The 21,334-nt window shown below is 41.1% G+C and overlaps 1 protein-coding gene across 1 annotated transcript in view; it reads right to left on the reverse strand.

Moving 5' to 3' along the window:
- Positions 1-6,993: 6,993 nt before the first annotated feature.
- The window catches only part of PACS1 (phosphofurin acidic cluster sorting protein 1), an 85,193-nt gene continuing 70,852 nt past the window's right edge, over positions 6,994-21,334 (reverse strand). The window contains exons 20-24 of the mRNA XM_056527383.1: positions 20,918-20,960; positions 20,641-20,776; positions 18,400-18,596; positions 16,515-16,634; positions 6,994-8,802 (exon numbers count right to left, since the gene is read on the reverse strand). Of these exons, the coding sequence (XP_056383358.1) occupies positions 8,687-8,802; positions 16,515-16,634; positions 18,400-18,596; positions 20,641-20,776; positions 20,918-20,960 (612 nt within the window). The 3' untranslated portion in view covers positions 6,994-8,686. The remainder of the gene's footprint in view (positions 8,803-16,514; positions 16,635-18,399; positions 18,597-20,640; positions 20,777-20,917; positions 20,961-21,334) is intronic.

Raw genomic sequence — 21,334 nt, forward strand, 5'->3', positions numbered from 1 at the left:
ACCCTGTTCCATGATGGGGGTAGTAGTACAAGCACTAATGTAGTCAGAATTTGCAGAGACTTTTTTCTGTCGCACAGAATACATTTTGGGCGACAGAAAAAAAAAAACTGCGACAGAAAGAAAGGGAAATTGGGCGACAGATTAGTAAATAGCATTAGAAAAAAAGGAGTAAAGGACTTGCAAAAACACAAACCGACACTCCACTCATAGTAAATGAGGACCAATGTGTGTGTGTATGTGTGTTCCACAAAAAGTCCAAACGGCTGAAGATATTACCATGAAACTTGGCACACATGTTACTTCTATGTCAACAACAAACATAGGATAGGTGATTTATCCCTTACTCACCCCCATTTTCCAGGGTTGGGGTTTTTGTTTAAAGTCCCATACAAGTCTATGGGAAATATAACTTCCAAATGGCTGGAGAGATTTCGATAATACTTGGTCACATGTTACTTATATGTCCACTTAAAATATAGGATAGTTAATTTAACCCTTAACTACCCCATTTGTGAGGGTCAGGGTTTTTGTTTAAAGTCCCATGCAAATCAATGGGAAATGTATGTTCCCACATAACTTCCGTACGGCTGGAGATATTTCAATACCTGGTACACATATTACTTATATGTCAACTAAAAAGATATGATAGCTAAATTAACCCTTACCTACACCCTTACATAAAAGATGGATTTTTGTTTCACGTCCCAAGTGAGTATATGGGACTTCCACTACCTTACTCCACAAGCTCCGCTCTGCATCTCCTGGTGAATGTGTCAATCCGGCTTGCAAGCCACAACCCATCTCACAAAGAGAGGAAGTAGAGATATGAGGATGGGATAGGAGATCAGGATTGGAAGTCGGGATAAGAGGTCGAGATATGAGGTCAGGATATGAGGACAGGATATGAGGTCGAGATAGGAGGACAGGATAGGAGGTCGAGATATAAGGTCGAGATATGAGGTCGGGATATGAGGACAAGATATGAGGATGGGATATGAGGTTGAGATGAGGACGGGATATGAGGTTGAGCTAGGAGGACGGAATGAGGTTGGGATATGAGGATGGGATATGAGGACGGGATATGAGGACGGGATAGGAGGATGGGATATGAGGACGGGATAGGAGGTCGAGATATGAGGACGGGGTAGGAGGTCGGGATATGAGGTTGAGATGTGAGGTCGGGATGTGAAGATCTGATATGAGGACAGGATAGGAGGTCGGAATAGGAGTTTGGGATATGAGGTTGGGATGTGAGGACGGGATTTGAAGTCAAAAGCTTCCTCCTTTGTTGATTTTCCACCCCAACAGAGGAAGGAAAAAATCGGGCAACACCAGGTACTCAGCTCGTAATCTACCGTATATATTCGAGTATATGCCATTTTTCAGCACGATTTTTCATGCTGAAAACGCCCCCCTTGGCTTATACTCAAGTGAACTAAAAAAAAAAAAATAATACCAGTGGAGGGGTGGTCCAGGTCATCCATCTTCGGCCATCTATGCTGCAGGGACTGTCCGGTGGGGAGGGTATAATATTTAAAACATTCAATTTTATATCCTAGTTTTCATTCCGGTCCACTTTTTAGTTTTTGCTTCATCATTGCCCATGTTCAGGGCTTATCATGTTTTCCATTTCTCCCATTTTACCCTATAAATATGCAACTGATCACTCTAAACTTCATATCTCTGAGAAAGGACCTAGAGGGTCCAAAACGCGTCAGATCTACACCGACAAGGAGACTACAATCTTTATTTGATTCTACATAACCACCTTACTGCAGTTAAAGTATGAGTTAGAGTATGAGTTAGAGTATGATGACATAGTCCTCCACGAGGCTTCACACTACCCAAGGAGAGCCTCCAGCATCTTGACGAAGAATATCCTGAGAAACAGCATCACTCGTCCAGGTGACCTGTCTGTTTGCAGGCAGACTCAGTCACCCAGGCTTGAGCAACGCTGGTATCAACTGGAACCTTCTGAAACCGAGGACCTCTCTCCATCTCCTGCGTGAAAGAGAAGCCGGGTGAGTGGTACTAAGTACCTGAACTTTCCTTTACCTGCTACGGCCACCATGCCGCTTCTGCTTGATGTGCGCTGAACGTTTCATAAACTGTTGGAACTTTCCATAAATTGCTTGAGACTGCTGCTTACCATCAGCTGACCACAACACAGTAGATCGCAGCTTACATATAACCAGCCCGTCATTCTGTTGCGATAGTCCTGTGGGATCATCTATCAGCAGCCGTCTGCAACTGTGAGACTGCAACGCTGCCAAGCCGACTCAGACCCTGGTACAGGCTTACGGCAACACTATTCAGCCAGGCAGTCACATTTACTATATTTTATATTAGACGCGACATCTGCTAATTGACGTATTATTAAACCATTACCATAGTATAACCTCTTTTGAGCTAGCAGTGAGGATCGCAAGGATCCTGCATCCTCACTGCTGATTGTATACTGATGTATGGAATGTTATTAATGTTTTATCCATTATTATTTAAATAAATCTGCCCCGTTTTGAATCATCCCATATGTGTGAATGAATATGTCCTGGAACACTTACTGTACATTTTTTGATAGATTTTATTTAATCATTCTACTCCATTGTGGACTAGCCTACAATACCATCCATTTCTCTACACTTATCAATACACTTTCCCATCTCTTTTATTAACACTTGTTTATTACCATCCGATTCCTTTTGCCTTTACAACATTTTCGCATATCTCTAGGTTACACACATCATTTATCACTAATATATCATACTTCATATACCTGTCCTTAAGAACTTATATTTACTATTTGTTATAAGCCGGCATAAATCATAAGCATAAAATACAAAACACCTCACTAAGTAAACCACAAAAACTTTTAATGAACACAATAACAATAATAAAAATATAAAACATAAAAAAAGCTGTAAAGCAAATTATATACATTTGTGCAACACCAGACAAATGGCATAAGAGGACGTAGAACACGAGCGTCAGGAAAAGGGATGTTAAGACTGCAGGGTAGGACTTGGGTGTATATTGTGCTTTACAAGTAGTAGAATAGATCACCACATTAAGACATTAAAGGGGTACTCCAGTGAGAAACTTTTTTTTTTTTAAATCAACTGGTGCCAGAAAGTTAAACAGATTTGTAAATTACTTCTATTAAAAAATCTTAATTCTTCCTGTACTTATTAGCTGCTGAATACTACAGTGTAAATTCTTTTCCGTTTGAAACACAGAGCTGTCTGCTGACATGAGCACAGTGCTCTCTGCTGACATCTCTGTCCATTTTAGGAACTGTTCAGAGTAAAAGGAAATCCCCATAGCAAACATATGCTGTTCTGGACAGTTCCTAAAATGGACAGAGATGTCAGCAGAGAGCACTGTGGTCATGATGTCAGCAGACAGTTCTGTGTTTCAAAAAGAAAAGAATTTCCGCTGTAGTATTCAGTAGCTAATAAGTACAGGAAGGATTAAGATTTTTTAATAGAAGTAATTTACAAAATGTTTAACTTTCTGGCACCAGTTGATCTAAAAAAAAAAAAAAAAAGTTTTTCACTGGAGTACCCCTTTAAAGCTGACAGATCAGAAAGGCAGTGTTTAAAGGGGTATTCCAGCCAAATACATCTTATCCCCTATCTAAAGGAATAAGAAAGGTGATAAGATGTCTGTCTCCGCATGGAGATCGCTGGGGGTTCCAGCGGGGGGGGGCCCTCCGCTATCAGATATCTTATCCCCTATTTTTGGATAGGGGATAAGATGTATTTGGCCAGAATACCCCTTTAACTACAGGACCATGGAGTGTATGAAATACTCTAGAACCTGGAGTGTGATGTAGTTTAGGACCTTATAAGACTTTTAGCTTTACATTTTTATGACTTAGGACTAGAGATGAGCGAACTTACAGTAAATTCGATTCGTCACGAACTTCTCGGCTCGGCAGTTGATGACTTATCCTGCATAAATTAGTTCAGCTTTCAGGTGCTCCCGTGGGCTGGAAAAGGTGGATACAGTCCTAGGAGACTCTTTCCTAGGACTGTATCCACCTTTTCCAGCCCACCGGAGCACCTGAAGGCTGAACTAATTTATGCAGGAAAAGTCATCAACTGCCGAGCCGAGAAGTTTGTGACGAATCGAATTTACTGTAAGTTCGCTCATCTCTACTTATGACTTTATGTACCATTTGTTTGCTTGGGACATGAAATAGGTCTTCGTCACGTCACAAGGGTAATTGTGTATATGTAACAGTGTAAAAACATGTTGCATACAGATGCATATGTAACAACTGCTATAGATGTAATGGTATGCAGCATATAATATGTAACAAATCTGGTATCGGCAGACATGGATAAACAATCACTATTTCTATACAAATGCCACACATAAAACACCATAAATATTTAATTACATGTAACAGTTTATGACAGGTAAGTATAAGCATGTAACAGTGTAGGAGATTGTGTATGCGTGTAACAGGATTTGTGAGGTATTTATTATTTTTTTTGTATATTTCCAGGGTTATTCAAGGGGTATTCCAGGCAAAAACTTTTTTTTTATATATCAACTGGCTCCGGAAAGTTAAACAGATTTGTAAATTACTATTAAAAAAATCTTAATCCTTCCAATAGTTATTAGCTTCTGAAGTTGAGTTGCTGTTTTCTGTCTAACTGCTTTCTGATGACTCACGTCCCGGGAGCTGTGCAGCTCCTATGGGGATATTCTCCCATTATGCAAGGGATATTCTCCCATCATGCACAGCTCCCGGGACGTGACATCATCATTGAGCAGTTAGACAGAAAACTTCAGAAGCTAATAACTATTGGAAGGATTTAAGATTTTTTTAATAGAAGTAATTTACAAATCTGTTTAACTTTCCGGAAGCCAGTTGATATATAAAAAAAAGTTTTTGCCTGGAATACCCCTTTAAGGGGGTTATCCAGGAATCGAAAAACCGAGATAATTTCTTTTAAAAACCGCTCCCTGTCTGTCTCCAGGTTGGGTATGATTACTGTACAACCTGTCTCCATTCACATCAATGGAACTAAGCTACAGAACCACACCCAACCTGGTGACAGACGGGGAGCGATTTTTGAAAGAAACTGGCTCTGTTTTTCAATTCCTGGATAACCCTTTCAATTTGACTTTCAATACTTCCCACCCAAAGGAGGAGCATCCAAAATGTACACAAACCTTCTGTCTCTAGTCACATAGCGAATATTCATTTTAGCCCATTTCATTAACAGTGTGTTCACATATTCAGGGTTTTTTTTTTATTAAATTTTTAAATTAATGTTTTTAAAATTTACCACGACAGGTAATGTGTTCCTATATATCAGTGGTCTCCAACCTGTGGTCCTCCAGATGTTACAAAACTACAACTCCCAGCATGCCCGGACAGCCGTTGGCTGTCCGGGCATGCTGGGAGTTGTAGTTTTGTAACATCTGGAGGTCCACAGGTTGAAGACCCCTGCTATATATGTTTGTGTGTGTAGGCAATATTATTCTATCTAAAAAATTAAAAAAAAAAGGTATGTGAACAGCAAATAGAATTTAACACTACAGGCCTCAACTGTGTAGCAGAAACTCGCTTGTTGCCAACAGCAAACATACAGTGCACATCAAGGCTAGCTTCCCTCTTAGGCTAGTTTTGATAAATAAGGGCAATATGTATACATATAAGTTACAGGTAAGTTATTCCACTATACAGGTTTGCACCTGTATTTGCTTTGTCTCTCATTTGCTATATTGACTATTTCCTAGTCTCTGCTGGGCACATATACCAGCCTGATGGTCACTGGTAATCTACCTGCACCCAGGCCTTCGTCCATATCTTACATAGCAAATCAGCATATTTACTTTTATCAGTTAAATAACAACTAGGTAATTCCGGGTCTGGGTTTAGTAGATAGAGGGGTGAAGGGCGGGGGGGGGGGGGGTTAAATCGACAGTGCTCTACAAGAAAGACACTTAAATAGTAAGCTGACCAAACATATATTAAATAAATGTTGCACGAACCTGCAGATTTTTAGAGATGAGTGAACTTACAGTAAATTTGATTCGTCACGAACTTCTCGGCTCGGCAGTTGATGACTTATCCTGCGTAAATTAGTTCAGCTTTCAGGTTCTCCGGTGGGCTGGAAAACGTGGATACAGTCCTAGGAAAGAGTCTCCTAGGACTGTATCCATCTTTTCCAGCCCACCAGAGCACCTGAAAGCTGAACTAATTTATGCAGGATAAGGCATCAACTGCCGAGCCGAGAAGTTCGTGACGAATCGAATTTACTGTAAGTTCGCTCATCTCTAGCGGATTTGACTGAGACCAGACAACCATCCAAAGTCTACGGTAGCCTCCTGACTCTCCACCAACAGCAGATGTCGGGAGGGATAAGCAGCAGACAGTTTCTGGCTCTATTTTCAAGGAGGTAAGCTGTCACCGGAAGACTAGCGCAGCAGCTTTCTTTCATTTCTCTCTCTCTAAAATGCATTCTCAGACAAACCGAGAATGCATGTCTATGGGAGAATGGGAGAGATAGCTGTCAGCTGCACATACACTAATGTGCATGGTCACCTTGGCTGAGGTTTAGAGTCAGTCAAAATGATGCACACTGGATGCTAAAATGGCTGCAGAATGAGGATTTACCTTAAAGGGGTTATCCAGGAAAAACTTTTTATATATATATCTCAACTAGCTCCAGAAAGTTAAACAGATTTGTAAATGATTTCTATTAAAAAATCTTAATCCTTTCAGTACTTATGAGCTGATGAAGTTGAGTTGTTCTTTTCTGTCTAAGTGCTCTCTGATGACACGTGTCTCGGGAACCGCCCAGTTTAGCAGCAAATCCCCATAGCAAACCTCTTCTACTCTGTGCAGTTCCCGAGACAAGCAGAGATGTCAGCAGAGAGCACTGTTGCCTGACAGAAAACCAACTCAACTTCAGCAGCTGATAATTATTGAAAGGATTAAGATTTTTTTTTTATAGAAGTAATTTACAAATCTGTTTAACTTTCTGGAGCCAGTTGATATATATAAAAACATTTTTTTTTCCTGGAATACCCCATTAATGGTACAAGCCAGAGACCAAAACAGTAGTGTAAGGAAAGGAAATATGAGTGCAAAAACATTATACAAAATAAAAAATGAGAGAGCGCAAAGAGGGAAAGAGATAAGACACACTGCAGATTAGATTACTAGTAGATATGAAGCAAAGGTCAAACTACTGTAGAACAGACAGATCTGCAGTCAAAGTGAATGGCACATAGCAGAATGACCTGGCAGAATGACAAGACAAAGTATCTGCAGAACTATACATGAAATGAAGTGCTTATGTGCAAAGGCAATATCAGCAGAGCACACAAACTTGTTTTTATACATTTTTGCCATTTAGGCCTAAAATCTGTCATGAAGCCTGAAAACTAAGGCATGTCTAATATCATAAAGAGGTCTCTTCATTTCACAAAGTAATTCCCTTTCTACAGTGTTGGGAATAGCTAACGGATCAGAGCCGGCTCGAATGCCGCTTAAAAAAACAAAAAAAAAAACAGGGCACACTGCACAGCTGTATTCTCTATAGGGCTTCCAAACATTGGCAGCACACGCACAATGCACTCTGTCTATGTACAGTGATCCCTCAACCTACAATGGCCTCAACATACAATAGTTTCAACGTACAATGGTCTTTTCTGGACCATTGTAAGTTGAAACCAGACTCAACATACAATGTACAGGCAGTCCAGATCTGTGCAACTTGTCAATGGCCGGAAGAACTGACCAATCAGAATGGGCATTTCACTGGTAAAACACCTGTATTACTGAAGCGCATGCACTGACTGGTGTCTGGCAGCGCCTCCTACAATACAGGGAGGTATTACATGTTCTGTACGCTTTACCTGTACCAGAGTTACCTGCTCCTTTGGACACCAGGTGAGGGCGAATCCATTTTACTTTTTTAGGACCCTGAAGAAGCTCCTGTCCTCTACATAGACCAGTGTTTCCCAAGCAGGGTGCCCCCCAGCTGTTGCAAAACTACAACTCCCAGCATGCCCGGACAGCCAAAGGCTGTCCGGGCATGCTGGAAGTTGTAGTTTTGCAACAGCTGGAGGCTCCCTGCTTAAGAAACACTGACATAGACAGCGATTTACAGCTCCCAGCAGATCTTTCTTACTTTTATATGTAAGGATTTGCTTTATCTATATTAGTTACCTACTTACTTTTCTTTAATCCTCACGTTTTCCTATTTTTTGGATGACATTTTGGTGGCTTCAGAACCAATTACCAAGTTTCCATAGAGTTCTGGTCTCAACATACAATGGTTTCAACATACAATGGTCGTCCCGGAACCAATTAATATTGTAACTTGAGGGACCACTGTATTCTCAGGTTCAGACACCCACTTACCTGCTAGTTATCCCCTGTCATGTGGATTGGGGATAACTATGTGAAATGAGAATACCCCTTTAAGTGTATGTAACAAGTGTTGGTCTGTATTCTTATGTTTACAAGGTACAATGTAACAGATAACATCTTTGTTTCATTACCAACATGTCCAGTAAAGAGATGTGATGTAAATATTAGCACTAAATGCACTAAAATACAATACAGCATCACAGTTCACTAGAGTTAGAGTCGCGCGTGTAACAGTGAATGTTGGAGAGTGTGTAACTCGCTCCTCTGTGCCATAGGGAAGAATTATCAGGCTTTTCCTGCCGGACTGAAAACGCCAACAGGAAAGTTTTTGACGTGAGTCGGCCATTGAGATGCCACCTGGAAAAACTTTACGTCACTGAAGAGCCGTCCATCCACTGTGACTGAAAGACAAAAAGGAATATATGGCTATAGAATGCAATAAAGTATCGTAAAGCAAGCGCTGGTGAGAAAACTGGGAGCGCTTTATGAAGAGGACATAACCATTTTTGAGGATTTTTGCTAGTTGCACTTAAAGGGGTATTCCAGGAAAAAAAAAAAACTTCTTTTATATATCAACTGGCTCCAGAAAGTTAAACAGATTTGTAAATTACTTCTATTAAAAATTTTTAATCCTTCCAGTACTTATCAGCTGCTGAAGTTGAGATGTTCTTTTCTGTCTAACTGCTCTCTGATGACACCTGTCTCGGGAGCTGTCCAGGGTAGGAGCAAATCCCCATAGCAAACCTCTAATGCTCTGGACAGTTTGTGAGACAGACAGAGGTGTCAGCAGAGAGCACTGTTGTCAGACAGAAAAGAACAACTCAACTTCAGCAGCTGATAACTATTGGAAGGATTAATTTTTTTATAGAAGTAATTTACAAATCTGTTTAACTTTCTGGAGCCAGTTGATCTTAAAAAAAAAAGTTTTTTTCCTGGAATACCCCTTTAAGTCTTTAAACTCATGAGTTTTGAACTTTGGGACCACATGATTTTGTTTTTATTTTTTGTATCTTTCTCTCGATGCTGCTGTATGAGGGATTGTTTTTCTGCAGGATTTCAGTTTGGTTTTCAATGGTACCATCTCAGGGTACACAAAGGGGTTTTCCAGTCCATAAAATATGTTGTTCTTCAGGATAGGAGTTTAAATAGTTAAATAGTTTTACTATGTTGGCTTAAAGGGGTACTCCGGTGGAAAAAAAAAATAAAAATTTAAATCAACTGGTGCCAGAAAGTTAAACAGATTTGTAAATTACTTCTATTAAAAAATCTTTACCCTTCCAGTACATTTTAGCAGCTGTATGCTACTGAGGAAATTCTTTACTTTTTGAATTTCTTTTTTTTCTTGTCCACAGTGCTCTCTGCTGACACCTGATGCCAGTATCAGGAACTGTCCAGAGCAGGAGAAAATCATAGCAAATTTATGCTGCTCTGGACAGTTCCTGACACGGACAGAGGTGTCAGCAAAGAGCACTGAGGACAAGACCAAAAATAAATTCAAAAATAAAAGAATTTCCTCTGTAGCATACAGCTGCTAAAAAGTACTGGAAGGGTAAAGATTTTTTTAATAGAAGTCATTTACAAATCTGTTTAACTTTCTGGCACCAGTTAATAAAAAAAAAAATAATAATTTCCACCGGAGTACCCCTTTAATGTGGTTACTGTAAAACCTCTCTCTTGCAGTCTTCAGTAGAAGACCAAGAAGAGCTAGCAGAACTGCAGCAGGATACCGCCTCTGACCGCCAGGGGGGTGTCTGCTCCAGTAAGGAGGGAGGGAGGAGTACAGGGCAGGCCAGACAGGTACTAGTGGTGGGGGACTCAATTATTAGGGGGACAGACAGGGCAATCTGTCACAAAGACCGGGATCGCCGAACAGTGTGTTGTCTGCCTGGCGCACGAGTTCGGCACATCGCGGATCGGGTTGACAGGTTGCTGGGCGGGGCTGGAGAGGACCCAGCAGTCATGGTACATATTGGCACCAATGACAAAGTAAGAGGTAGGTGGAGTGTCCTTAAAAATGATTTCAGGGACTTAGGCCGCAAGCTTAAGGCAAGGACCTCCAAGGTAGTATTTTCTGAAATACTACCAGTACCACGAGCCACACCAGAGAGGCAGCGGGAGATCAGGGAGGTAAACAAGTGGCTCAGAAGCTGGTGTAGGAAGGAAGGGTTTGGGTTCATGGAGAACTGGGCTGACTTCGCTGTCGGTTACCGGCTCTACCGTAGGGACGGGCTGCACCTCAATGGGGAGGGTGCAGCTTTGCTTGGGGAGAAGATGGCTAGAAGGGTGGAGGAGTGTTTAAACTAGGGACTTGGGGGGAGGGAACCTACAGCAAAGAGGGGGAAGATAGTGTAGATAGAGAGGTGGGAATTATAAATGTACCTGGGGGTGGACCGGAGGGAGGGGTTAGAATAGTTAATAGGAATAGGCTTCATAGGAAAATAAAACTTACACCCTTGAATCCCATTAACCCCAATAACATAAAGGATGGAAATGTAAAGTGTATGTTCACAAATGCCAGAAGCCTAGCAAATAAAATGGGGGAGCTTGAGGCCTTGATACTGGAGGAACATATTGATATAGTTGGGGTCACTGAGACATGGCTGGACTCCTCGCATGACTGGGCTGTCAATCTGCAGGGGTTTACATTGTTTCGCAAGGATAGAATGAACAGAAAAGGTGGTGGAGTCTGTCTGTATGTAAGAAGTGGTATGAAAGTCAGTGTGAACGATGCCATAGTGTGTGATGATTTTGAGGAGGTGGAATCACTGTGGGTAGAATTACAAAAGGAGGGAAATACTGAAAAAATAATATTTGGGGTAATCTACAGACCCCCTAATATCACTGAAGAGATAGATGTTCGGCTTCATAAACAAATAGAGAGGGCCACCCGGGCAGGTACAGTGGTAATAATGGGAGATTTTAACTATCCAGATATAGATTGGGGTCCGGGGTTGGCTAAAACTACAAAGGGGCGACAATTCCTAAATTTATTGCAGGATAATTTTATGGGCCAGTTTGTGGAGGACCCAACAAGAAGTCATGCCTTGTTGGATCTGATCATTTCCAACAACGCAGAGCTGGTTGGTAATGTAACTGTGCGGGAAAACCTTGGTAATAGCGACCACAATATAGTTACTTTTGACTTAAAATGTAGAAAACAAAGACAGGCGGGGAAGGCAAAAACATATAACTTTAAAAAGGCAAACTTCCCTGGGCTGAGGGCTGCACTACAGGACATAGACTGGGGGGCGGTGTTCTCAAATACTGATACAGAAGGTAAATGGGACATCTTTAAATCAACTCTAAATAACTATACAGCTAAATATATACCAAAGGGGAACAAATATAAACGATTAAAATTAAATCCTACATGGCTGACACATGATGTTAAAAGAGCAATAAACAACAAAAAAATTGCCTTCAAAAAATACAAATCTGATGGGTCAGCGATAACATTTAAACAGTACAAAGAGCTTAATAAAATCTGTAAAAATGTAATAAAAACAGCAAAAATTCAAAATGAGAGACAGGTGGCCAAAGAAAGCAAAACTAATCCTAAATATTTTTTTAGATATATAAATGCAAAAAAAAAAAGGACAGAGCATGTAGGACCCCTTAATAATGATAATGGGGAGGTTGTCACAGGCGATCAAGAGAAGGCGGAGCTACTGAATGGGTTCTTTAGTTCTGTATATACTAGGGAAAAAGGAGCTGACATTGGCCAGGTCAGTGCTGGTAACACATCATGTAATGTACTGAACTGGCTTAATGTAGAGACGGTACAAGGTAAGTTAAGTGATATAAATGTAAGCAAATCCCCAGGGCCGGATGGACTACACCCAAGAGTTCTTAGAGAGGTAAGTTCAGTAATATCTGTACCCCTGTTCATGATATTTAGAGATTCTATGGTGTCTGGTATTGTGCCAAGGGACTGGCGCAAGGCGAATGTGGTGCCAATCTTCAAGAAGGGCTCTAGGTCTTCCCCAGGAAACTATAGACCGGTAAGTTTAACGTGCATTGTGGGTAAATTGTTTGAAGGACTTATAAGGGATTACATACAGGAATACATAGGGGATAATAGTATTATAAGTGATAGCCAGCATGGCTTTACTAAGGATAGAAGTTGTCAAACCAATCTAATTTGCTTTTATGAAGAGGTGAGTAGAAGCCTTGACAGAGGAATGGCTGTGGATATAGTGTTTCTGGATTTTGCCAAAGCATTTGATACTGTCCCTCACAGACGTCTGACAGGTAAGTTAAGGTCCTTGGGCTTGGAAACTTTAGTTTGTAACTGGATTGAACACTGGCTCATGGATCGTACCCAGAGAGTGGTGGTCAATGATTCGTACTCTGATTGGTCCCCGGTAATTAGTGGTGTACCCCAAGGTTCAGTACTGGGCCCGCTGTTGTTTAATTTATTTATCAATGATATAGAGGATGGTATTAACAGCTCTGTTTCTATCTTTGCAGATGACACCAAGCTTTGTAGCACGGTACAGTCTATAGAGGATGTGCATAAGTTACAGGATGACTTGGATAGACTAAGTGTCTGGGCATCCACTTGGCAAATGAGGTTCAATGTGGATAAATGTAAAGTTATGCATCTGGGTACTAATAACCTGCATGCATCGTATGTCTTAGGGGGGATTAAACTGGCAGAGTCACTGGTAGAGAAGGATCTGGGTGTACTTGTAGATCACAGACTACAGAATAGCATGCAATGTCAGGCTGCTGCTTCCAAAGCCGGCAGGATATTGTCATGTATAAAAAGAGGCATGGACTCAAGGGACAGGGACATAATACTCCCCCTTTATAAAGCATTGGTACGGCCTCACCTGGAATATGCTGTTCAGTTTTGGGCACCTGTCCATAAAAGGGACACTGCGGAGTTGGAAAGGGTGCAGAGACGCGCGACTAAACTAATATGGGGCATGGAACATCTTAGCTATGAGGAGCGATTAAAGGAGTTACAATTGTTTAGTCTTGAGAAGAGACGTTTAAGGGGGGATATGATAAACGTATATAAGTATATTAATGGCCCATACAAAAAATATGGAGAAAAACTGTTCCAGGTTAAACCCCCCCAAAGGACGAGGGGACACTCCCTCCGTCTGGAGAAGAAAAAGTTTAGTCTCAAGGGGCGACACGCCTTCTTTACCGTGAGGACTGTGAATTTATGGAACGGTCTACCTCAGGAACTGGTCACAGTAGGAACAATTAACAGCTTTAAAACAGGATTAGATACATTTATGGAACAAAATAACATTAATGCTTATGAAGAAATATAAAATCCCATCCCTTCCCCAATATCGCGCCACACCCCTACCCCTTAATTCCCTGGTTGAACTTGATGGACATATGTCTTTTTTCGACCGTACTAACTATGTAACTATGTAACCATGAGATATAGGCTGCTGACACTAGGCTAGGTTCAGACTACGGAATCTCCGGGCAGAAAATTTCCGCCCGCAGATTCCGAGTTCCGCCTGCGCCGACTGAATTATGTGTTCCACTAGGATTTCCGCCTGAAGAAAGAGCAACCTCTTTCTTCAGGCGGAAATTTTCTAGCGGATTTTTCATCCAGATTTTCCGCTTCACAAATTCCGAAGTGTGAATTTGTGAACGGAAAACCATTCACTACACTATGCATTATAGTAAGCGGAATTTCTGCCGGAAATTTCAAAGCGAAAATTCCTAAGAGGTACTGACACTGTCCACACCTTGAAATTTCCGTGCAGAATTCTCGCTAAATCCAATGGGATTTTTCTGCGCTGTGCACACGGCAGAATTTCTGCACTAGATGTTTCTGGCGTGGAAATTCCAAATTCCATGTCCGCAGACAGAATGAACCTGTTCATTATTTCTGCGGACTCTGCATGGAATGCATAGTCGTCTGCGAGACAAAGCATTCCTGTGCGGTCCTATTATACCGGCGCCCAAAGTCTACGGAATGTTCCGGAATGTCTTCACAGATATTCCATAGTGTGAACATAGCCTAAGTGTAAAGGAAGCGATTCCTCCTGAGCAGGATAATCCCTTATCCTACTATGTGCTACTCTTGCTTGAAAGTCAGTAAGAATGCGTGGCTATGACAGCTCCTATACACAGCATTCAATCATACCATAAAGAAGACCAAGACTGTACTGCCTATGGAAAACAGAAATGTAGCTGCATCTATAACCTATAAATACCATCTAGTACAGTGGTCTCAAAGTGTGGCCCTCCAGATGTTGCAAAACTTCAACTTCCAGCATGCCCGGACAGCCGTTGGCTGTCCGGGCATGCTGGGGGTTGAAGTTTTGCAACATCTGGAGGGCCACACTTTGAGACCACTGATCTAGTAGAAGATGGAAATGGAGTACTGCGGCTGGCATAGTAGTATGCAAGATCTATCAAAGAAAGAATCTGCACATCTGAACAATAACTCTGCTTAGGAGCTAAGCAATATGGCCGGTTAGGTAGTGTAAGAAGGAAATCCCTGAAGTTGTAATGTGGTTTAGTTTTACAGCGTGATCCCATCTGGCAGATTCCTTCATCTATGGAACGTGGCAATGTGACTGTTTCTGTATCATATCTAAAAGGAAAACAGAAGGCGCTCCATGTGCAGGATCAGCAGGTCAGGCCCATAGGGAGGGGGAGTAGATCTATCCCACGCCGCTTACCAGAGTTGGTTGTGTGCACACACACAACAATGGGAAGCGCCTGAAAGTGGATATGTCCTCATCCGCAGCCCTCCTTGAGAACGATAAATAGGCAGGTGGACCGTAGGAGTAGGAGATATCGGCGCTGGGTGAAGGAGCCAGGAGGATTAGCAGCATAAAATCAAGACAGGTTTATTGGATGCTGATGAAGCTGCGCATGCGCAGCGAAACGCGTTGCATCCAATAAACCTGTCTTGATTTTGCCTATTTTGCTATAAGCAACTTTTCCTCTGAACAAGTTTTGATAAATCTCCCCCTTTGTCTCTAGGGCCCCCCATTGATACAACTAAGAAAAAGACTTTTTCAAAACAAATCTCAACTTTGTATCACCATGAATCATAACTTTATTTTAAACATTTTTGTCGCCAATTAAGTCATATTTTTCCACCAATCTGGGTACATCATGACTATTGATTATCTTGTTTGGGGAGGGTTTTGCTACAACCAATTTTTTAAACCTGATAGCAGGACGTGCAGCCATATTAGCTGTCACCTTAGGATTAAAGGGGCACTCCACCCTTAAACAAAGGTCTGGCCGCTGGGACCCCCGCAATCTACAGCGCAGCACCCCAGTCATGAATGGAGGGGGCGTGGCATCACAGTAGCTCTTGCTTCTGTGTTCAGAGCGGAATTACGCCCCCCCTGGAATTATCTTGTGGATGGGAGGGGGGGTTAAGATGTCTAGGGGTGGACTACCCCTTTAAATTTGCTGAAACCAACACTAAAAACAGGCCCTTTGTCATCGAAAGAACAGACTTAAAGGGGTATTCCAGGCAAAAACTTTTTTATATATATCAACTAGCTCCAGAAAGTTAAACAGATTTGTAAATTACTTCTATTAAAAAATCTTAATCCTTCCAATAGTTATTAGCTTCTGAAATTTTCTGTCTAAATGCTCAATGATGATGTCACGTCCCGGGAGCTGTGCATGATGGGAAAATTTCCCCATAGGAACTGCACAGCTCCCGAGACGCGAGTCATCAGAGAGCAGTTAGACAGAAAACAACAACTCAACTTCAGAAGCTAATAACTATTGGAAGGATTAAGATTTTTTAATAGAAGTAACTTACAAATCTGTTTAACTTTCCGGAGCCAGTTGATATATAAAAAAAAGTTTTTGCCTGGAAAACCCCTTTAAAGAATCACAGATTTATCATCAGTTACAATCATTACAAACAATATAACTGCACTTCCTGCCCTGGCAGTCATTTAGGACTCTATTTGTTTATATTGGAGCTAATAACACTGTATAAATGTTTACCTTGTGTTTTATTTTCATTCTTTTTTATTTTTAGGTTAATGAAGCACGGATATACACGCTATGTAGTTTTAGGAAAACTAGCACCACCCGTGTTGTCCTTTGCCCTCAGACTTCCATTTGTTACTATGATTTAAATTCATTTATGTCTTACCTCGCAGCATGGTCTGTTGATGTCGAGCAGAACAAATAAGTCTAGTGATTCCTTCTATGATTTGACTTTTGGCATCAGTTTCTTTTTCCTTTGGCTTCTTACTAAGGAAAATTGTTGGCACTGAAACAACAAAAAAATTATGTTAATCCACAACACATTACCAATATCAAATCTCCAAATAATACAATCCTTTCCAGAATAGAAAAAAAAATTAGTACATGCACAACAAATTAGCAAACATGATGAGGATTAATTACCAAAACATATATGCACTCCCTTCTAAAATATGCATGTCAAAGATTCAGGGTTAGGTTATGTTCACATCCGCATTGAAAGTCACGGTTGAAGATTAAGTGGCTCAGTTTGATAAGCTATTTTATCCAGTAAAATAGACCCATTAAAACTCATTTTTGCTACTGCACTCCTTATGGTAAATAAAAAAAATCTTTCGATAATGTACTTTGTTTAAAAAAAAAAAAAAAAATGGTTTTCTATGTTTTGTGTTTAAAAACAGTTGCCATTAGGTGTCTCCCTACTTGTACAGAGCACATTTTCCCCCCATCTCTTGCACAGATTTTGGACTCCTGCTGGCCTGGCAGAAGTCCAAAATCCGGAAAAGCAGTCTGGAGTGCTGAAAGGGGGAGGTTCAGCCTTAGCCAATCATAGCTCATCTCACACTGAACTGCGTGTAGCCGAGTGAGGGAGGAAGTTCTCCCCTGTATGGCTTCAGATGATGTCACACCTGCTGGGTAACACCCCTTCCCAGTCTGTGGAGCTGACTGAGACTAAGCAGAAAATACAGAGCAATATCAAGGTAGAAAACTTCAAAAATAATACAAATAAAGGCAGGGAGTGGTTTATCATGATGGGGGCAGTGAACTGGAAGGATTATAACATTTAACAAGATCATGAGAGGTACTCTTTAAAGCTAATAAGGTATGTTGAGTGCCATTGGTATCCAGTGTACAGCAAATACGGCATGGCTGTTTTTGTTGTTCTGTTCCTACGACGGAGACGCACACTGGGAAAAAAAACTGTGCAGATGTGATTCCAGCCTAATATTTAAGCAAGTCTTACTTTTCCGTGCTAATATAGTACAGCATTCTCAATTAAAGGAGTAGTCCAGTGGTGAACCCAGTGGTGAACAACTTATCCCCTATCCTAAGGATAGGGGATAAGTTTGAGATCGCAGGGGGTCCGACCGCTGGGGCCCCCTGCGATCTCCTGTACGGAGCCCCAACAGCCCGCGGGAAGGGGGGGTGTCGACCTCCGCACGAAGCAGCGGCCGACACGCCCCCTCAATACAACTCTATGGCAGAGCCGAAGCGCTGCCTTCGGCAATCTCCGGCTCTGCCATGGAGATGTACTGAGGGGGTGTGTCGGCCGCCGCATCGTGCGGAGGTTGACACCCGCTATCTGGCCGGAGAGCCTGGCCCCCGTACAGAGAAATCGCAGGGGGCCCCAGCGGTCGGACCCCCCGCGATCTCAAACTTATCCCCTATCCTTCGGATAGGGGATACGTTTTTCACCACTGGACTACCCCTTTAAAGGGAATTTCACAAGAAGCATTCTTCATTCCGATATGGCTTCAGTTCATAGCTCAGCATTACCCATGGCCTAGAATCTTATACCCAAACAGGATAAGCTTACTAAATTGGAGATCCAGGCTCTTCACCTCATACAGTCAGTTGTACACTCAGTTTTGATTTCACCAGGTACAGGAACAATCCACAAAATCGCCTAGTGATTGTCCAAAACTGTTGCAAAACTACAAAGGCTGTCCGGGAATGGTAGATGTTACTAGGTTTGCAACAGCTGGAGGCCCCCTGGTTGGGAAACACTAGTCTAAATAAAACACTGTTGAAAAAGGAGAAGCATAACTTACCTTTCTTGTTTCGTGACTCAGTAGTCACCACACTTAGACTCATACTGCCAGGTGGTGTATCTGGTCCTGGCAAACGTGAAACAACCACAGAACGGAAGATACTGCGTAGCGTGTTTTTTCCTCCTCCTTCCCTCTCTTTTCTCCGGTCACAAGATAGCCAATAATCAACTTGTAATCCTAAAGCATCTGCCGTGGTTCTACAAGAAGAGAAGCATCAGTCGGATCAGGAGGCTCTCTTTTCTTTACATTACAATGTACCTCAAACTTTGTAAAACTCCCTCCAAAATCCCATAGAAAAGGAAAATAAAGTGCAACAGATCCATTAACAAAAATCCAGATATAAAAAGTAAATAAACGCATGTGACACTCACCAATCGTGAAAGCTTCTTTATTTCAAAACCGTGCACATCAATACAAGTAGCAGGGGGCCAGGGCCCCCTGCTACTTGTATTGGTGTGCACGGTTTTGAAATAAAGAAGCTTTCACGATTGGTGAGTGCCACGTGCGTTTCTTTACTTCTTATACTTTGATTTGCATTATAGTGCAGAGCACCACCGAGGTGTTGCAGGTGACCTGGTACACATAAAAGGGGACATTTCTCAAACCCGTTACAGAGGAAAAGTTTATAAAAAAAAATTTCAGAGGCCTTTTCAAAAAATGAAAGAAGCGATCTGATTGGTGGCTATGGGCAACTCAGCAACTTTTCCTCTGGACAGGTTTTGATAAATCTCCCCAAAAGAGCCTCCAGTGAACGACACATAGCCATCCTTGCTGTAGTGCCAGACCCTTGCCTTCTAAACAGAGGACTAATAATAAAATTACATAAAAAATAAACGGATAAATACCTATACAATACTGGCTTAGGGTAGACTTACACCCCTCTCCTACAGCTATTTTCATATGTTTTTTTTACCACCTTACCTTCTAAGAGCCAATACAAATTTTTTCCCAAACAAACAGAGCCGTATGAAGGCTTATATCTTTTACAGGACCAGTTGTATATTTTATCTTTCATTATACCATATAATGTACTGCAAAAATAAAATATTTGTAGATTGAAAAAAAAAAAAAATATATATATATATATAACTTTATCCTGCATGTATTAAGTTTTATGTTTATGTACATAAAGGAAATAAATTAATATTTATTGCATTGTCCCTCCATCCTTCTACAAGTTTTCCCCCCGCTATGCTGCTGTGTTAGGGTTGATGGTTATTTGGATTATAATCCTCCACCATGTTTCCTTTCTTGTGTTTTTAAGTGGTTTTAAATGTCTGTGCTATTGTTGGTGTCATTCAATAAAGATATACCGTATATACCTTTTACAGTACATATTGTGGTTTGTGTCTCCATGTAGGGGCTAGCTTTTATTTTCTTTTTTAGGACTTATTTCTTGAACGTTGAGCTGTACTTCTTATTTATATAATTTTGGGGTAAAAACGCATAACTGGCTTTGGATATTTGTTTTCCTATTTATGACGTTCACCATTCCTGTTAAGCAATGTTATATTTTAAAAGTTTAGATATTTCCACCCTATGAGGCAATAACAAATATATATATATATATTTTTTTTTTGAAGATATTTTTCGGCAGTCACTATTGACCTATTCATCTATGGAGTTAACCCACTGGGATCAAAGTTATCTCCTGAGCACTCTCTATACACCCTTACCTGACAATTGACGTGAATGTATTTAAAATGTTGGAAAAGGATTAAAGGGGTACTCCACCAAAAAACATCTTATCCTCTATCCAAATGATGTTTCGAGATGTTCGATTGCGAAGGTCCCATCGCCGTGACCCCCACGTTCTTCGACACGGCACCCCAGTCATCTGTGCACGGAGTGAACTCTGCTCCGTGCCGGATGACTGGCAACAACATCCGCCATGCCCCCTCCATTCATAGGCATGAATGGAGGGGGCATGATGTCAAGAACACAGAAGCTCCAAGCTTCCGCGTTCCGGGCGCCACTGCTGACGGACGCCACTACTGACAGGGTTCACCAGTGGCGGGACCCCCGTGATCAGACATCTTATCTTATAAGATGTTTTTTGCAGTTAAACTTTTTGAGATGACTACATAAAAATTGCTTTTAAAACAGTCTTCTAGATGAGTTGTCTTTTAGAAAGGTTTTACATTCTTGTTTTAGAAAGGTTTGACATTATAATTTGCTATTTCACTATGTACAGGTACATATGTAAAATAAAAAGAACAAAAAATAAAACATTACTCTGACCCTGCATTTCCTTGGAGGCTGGCACTTAAAGATGGAGAGGATGGGGGTGTTGCTGAACTGTCACGGAGGACCCCAGCTGATGAGGGTGGAGAAGTAGAAGGGAGACCGACACCGAGAGAAACAGAATCCTCTGCATCTGTGGGAAAACAAAACACAGTTAAAGAGGTTGAGAAGGACAATGTATATGCAGGACAGAGAAGGGGAATATTTGATAGGATATAGATTTGATAGGATTGATGGGTTGGTGCAGATTAGGGAGCTCTTCTTCCTCACATACCAGTATTTGGGGGGGACGTCTCCACCAGTCCGACTTTCACCACCTGCAGGGGGACATGAGGGCCATGAGAGGAAGGATACCCCAGAGGATAATTGACAAGGGAGGCACAAGGAGAAAAGGAAAAGTCTCAATATGTGTATGTAAGGTATTTCTCAATAAAATGAAAGGGAGAAATGGATAGGAATGAGGAATGCATAATGCTTAAAAAATAATCAATTCTGTCCTAAATAATAAATATTTTTAGGTATTTATTAGATATATATATATATATATATATATATATATATATATATAAATAATATTTTTTTAAATACATTTTCTATTACATTATTTTATATCTTTCTATATATATATATATATATATATATATATATATATATATATATATACACACACACACACACATACACGGTACAG

The sequence above is a fragment of the Hyla sarda genome, chromosome 6 (assembly GCF_029499605.1).
Source record: "Hyla sarda isolate aHylSar1 chromosome 6, aHylSar1.hap1, whole genome shotgun sequence".
NCBI lineage: Eukaryota > Metazoa > Chordata > Amphibia > Anura > Hylidae > Hyla > Hyla sarda.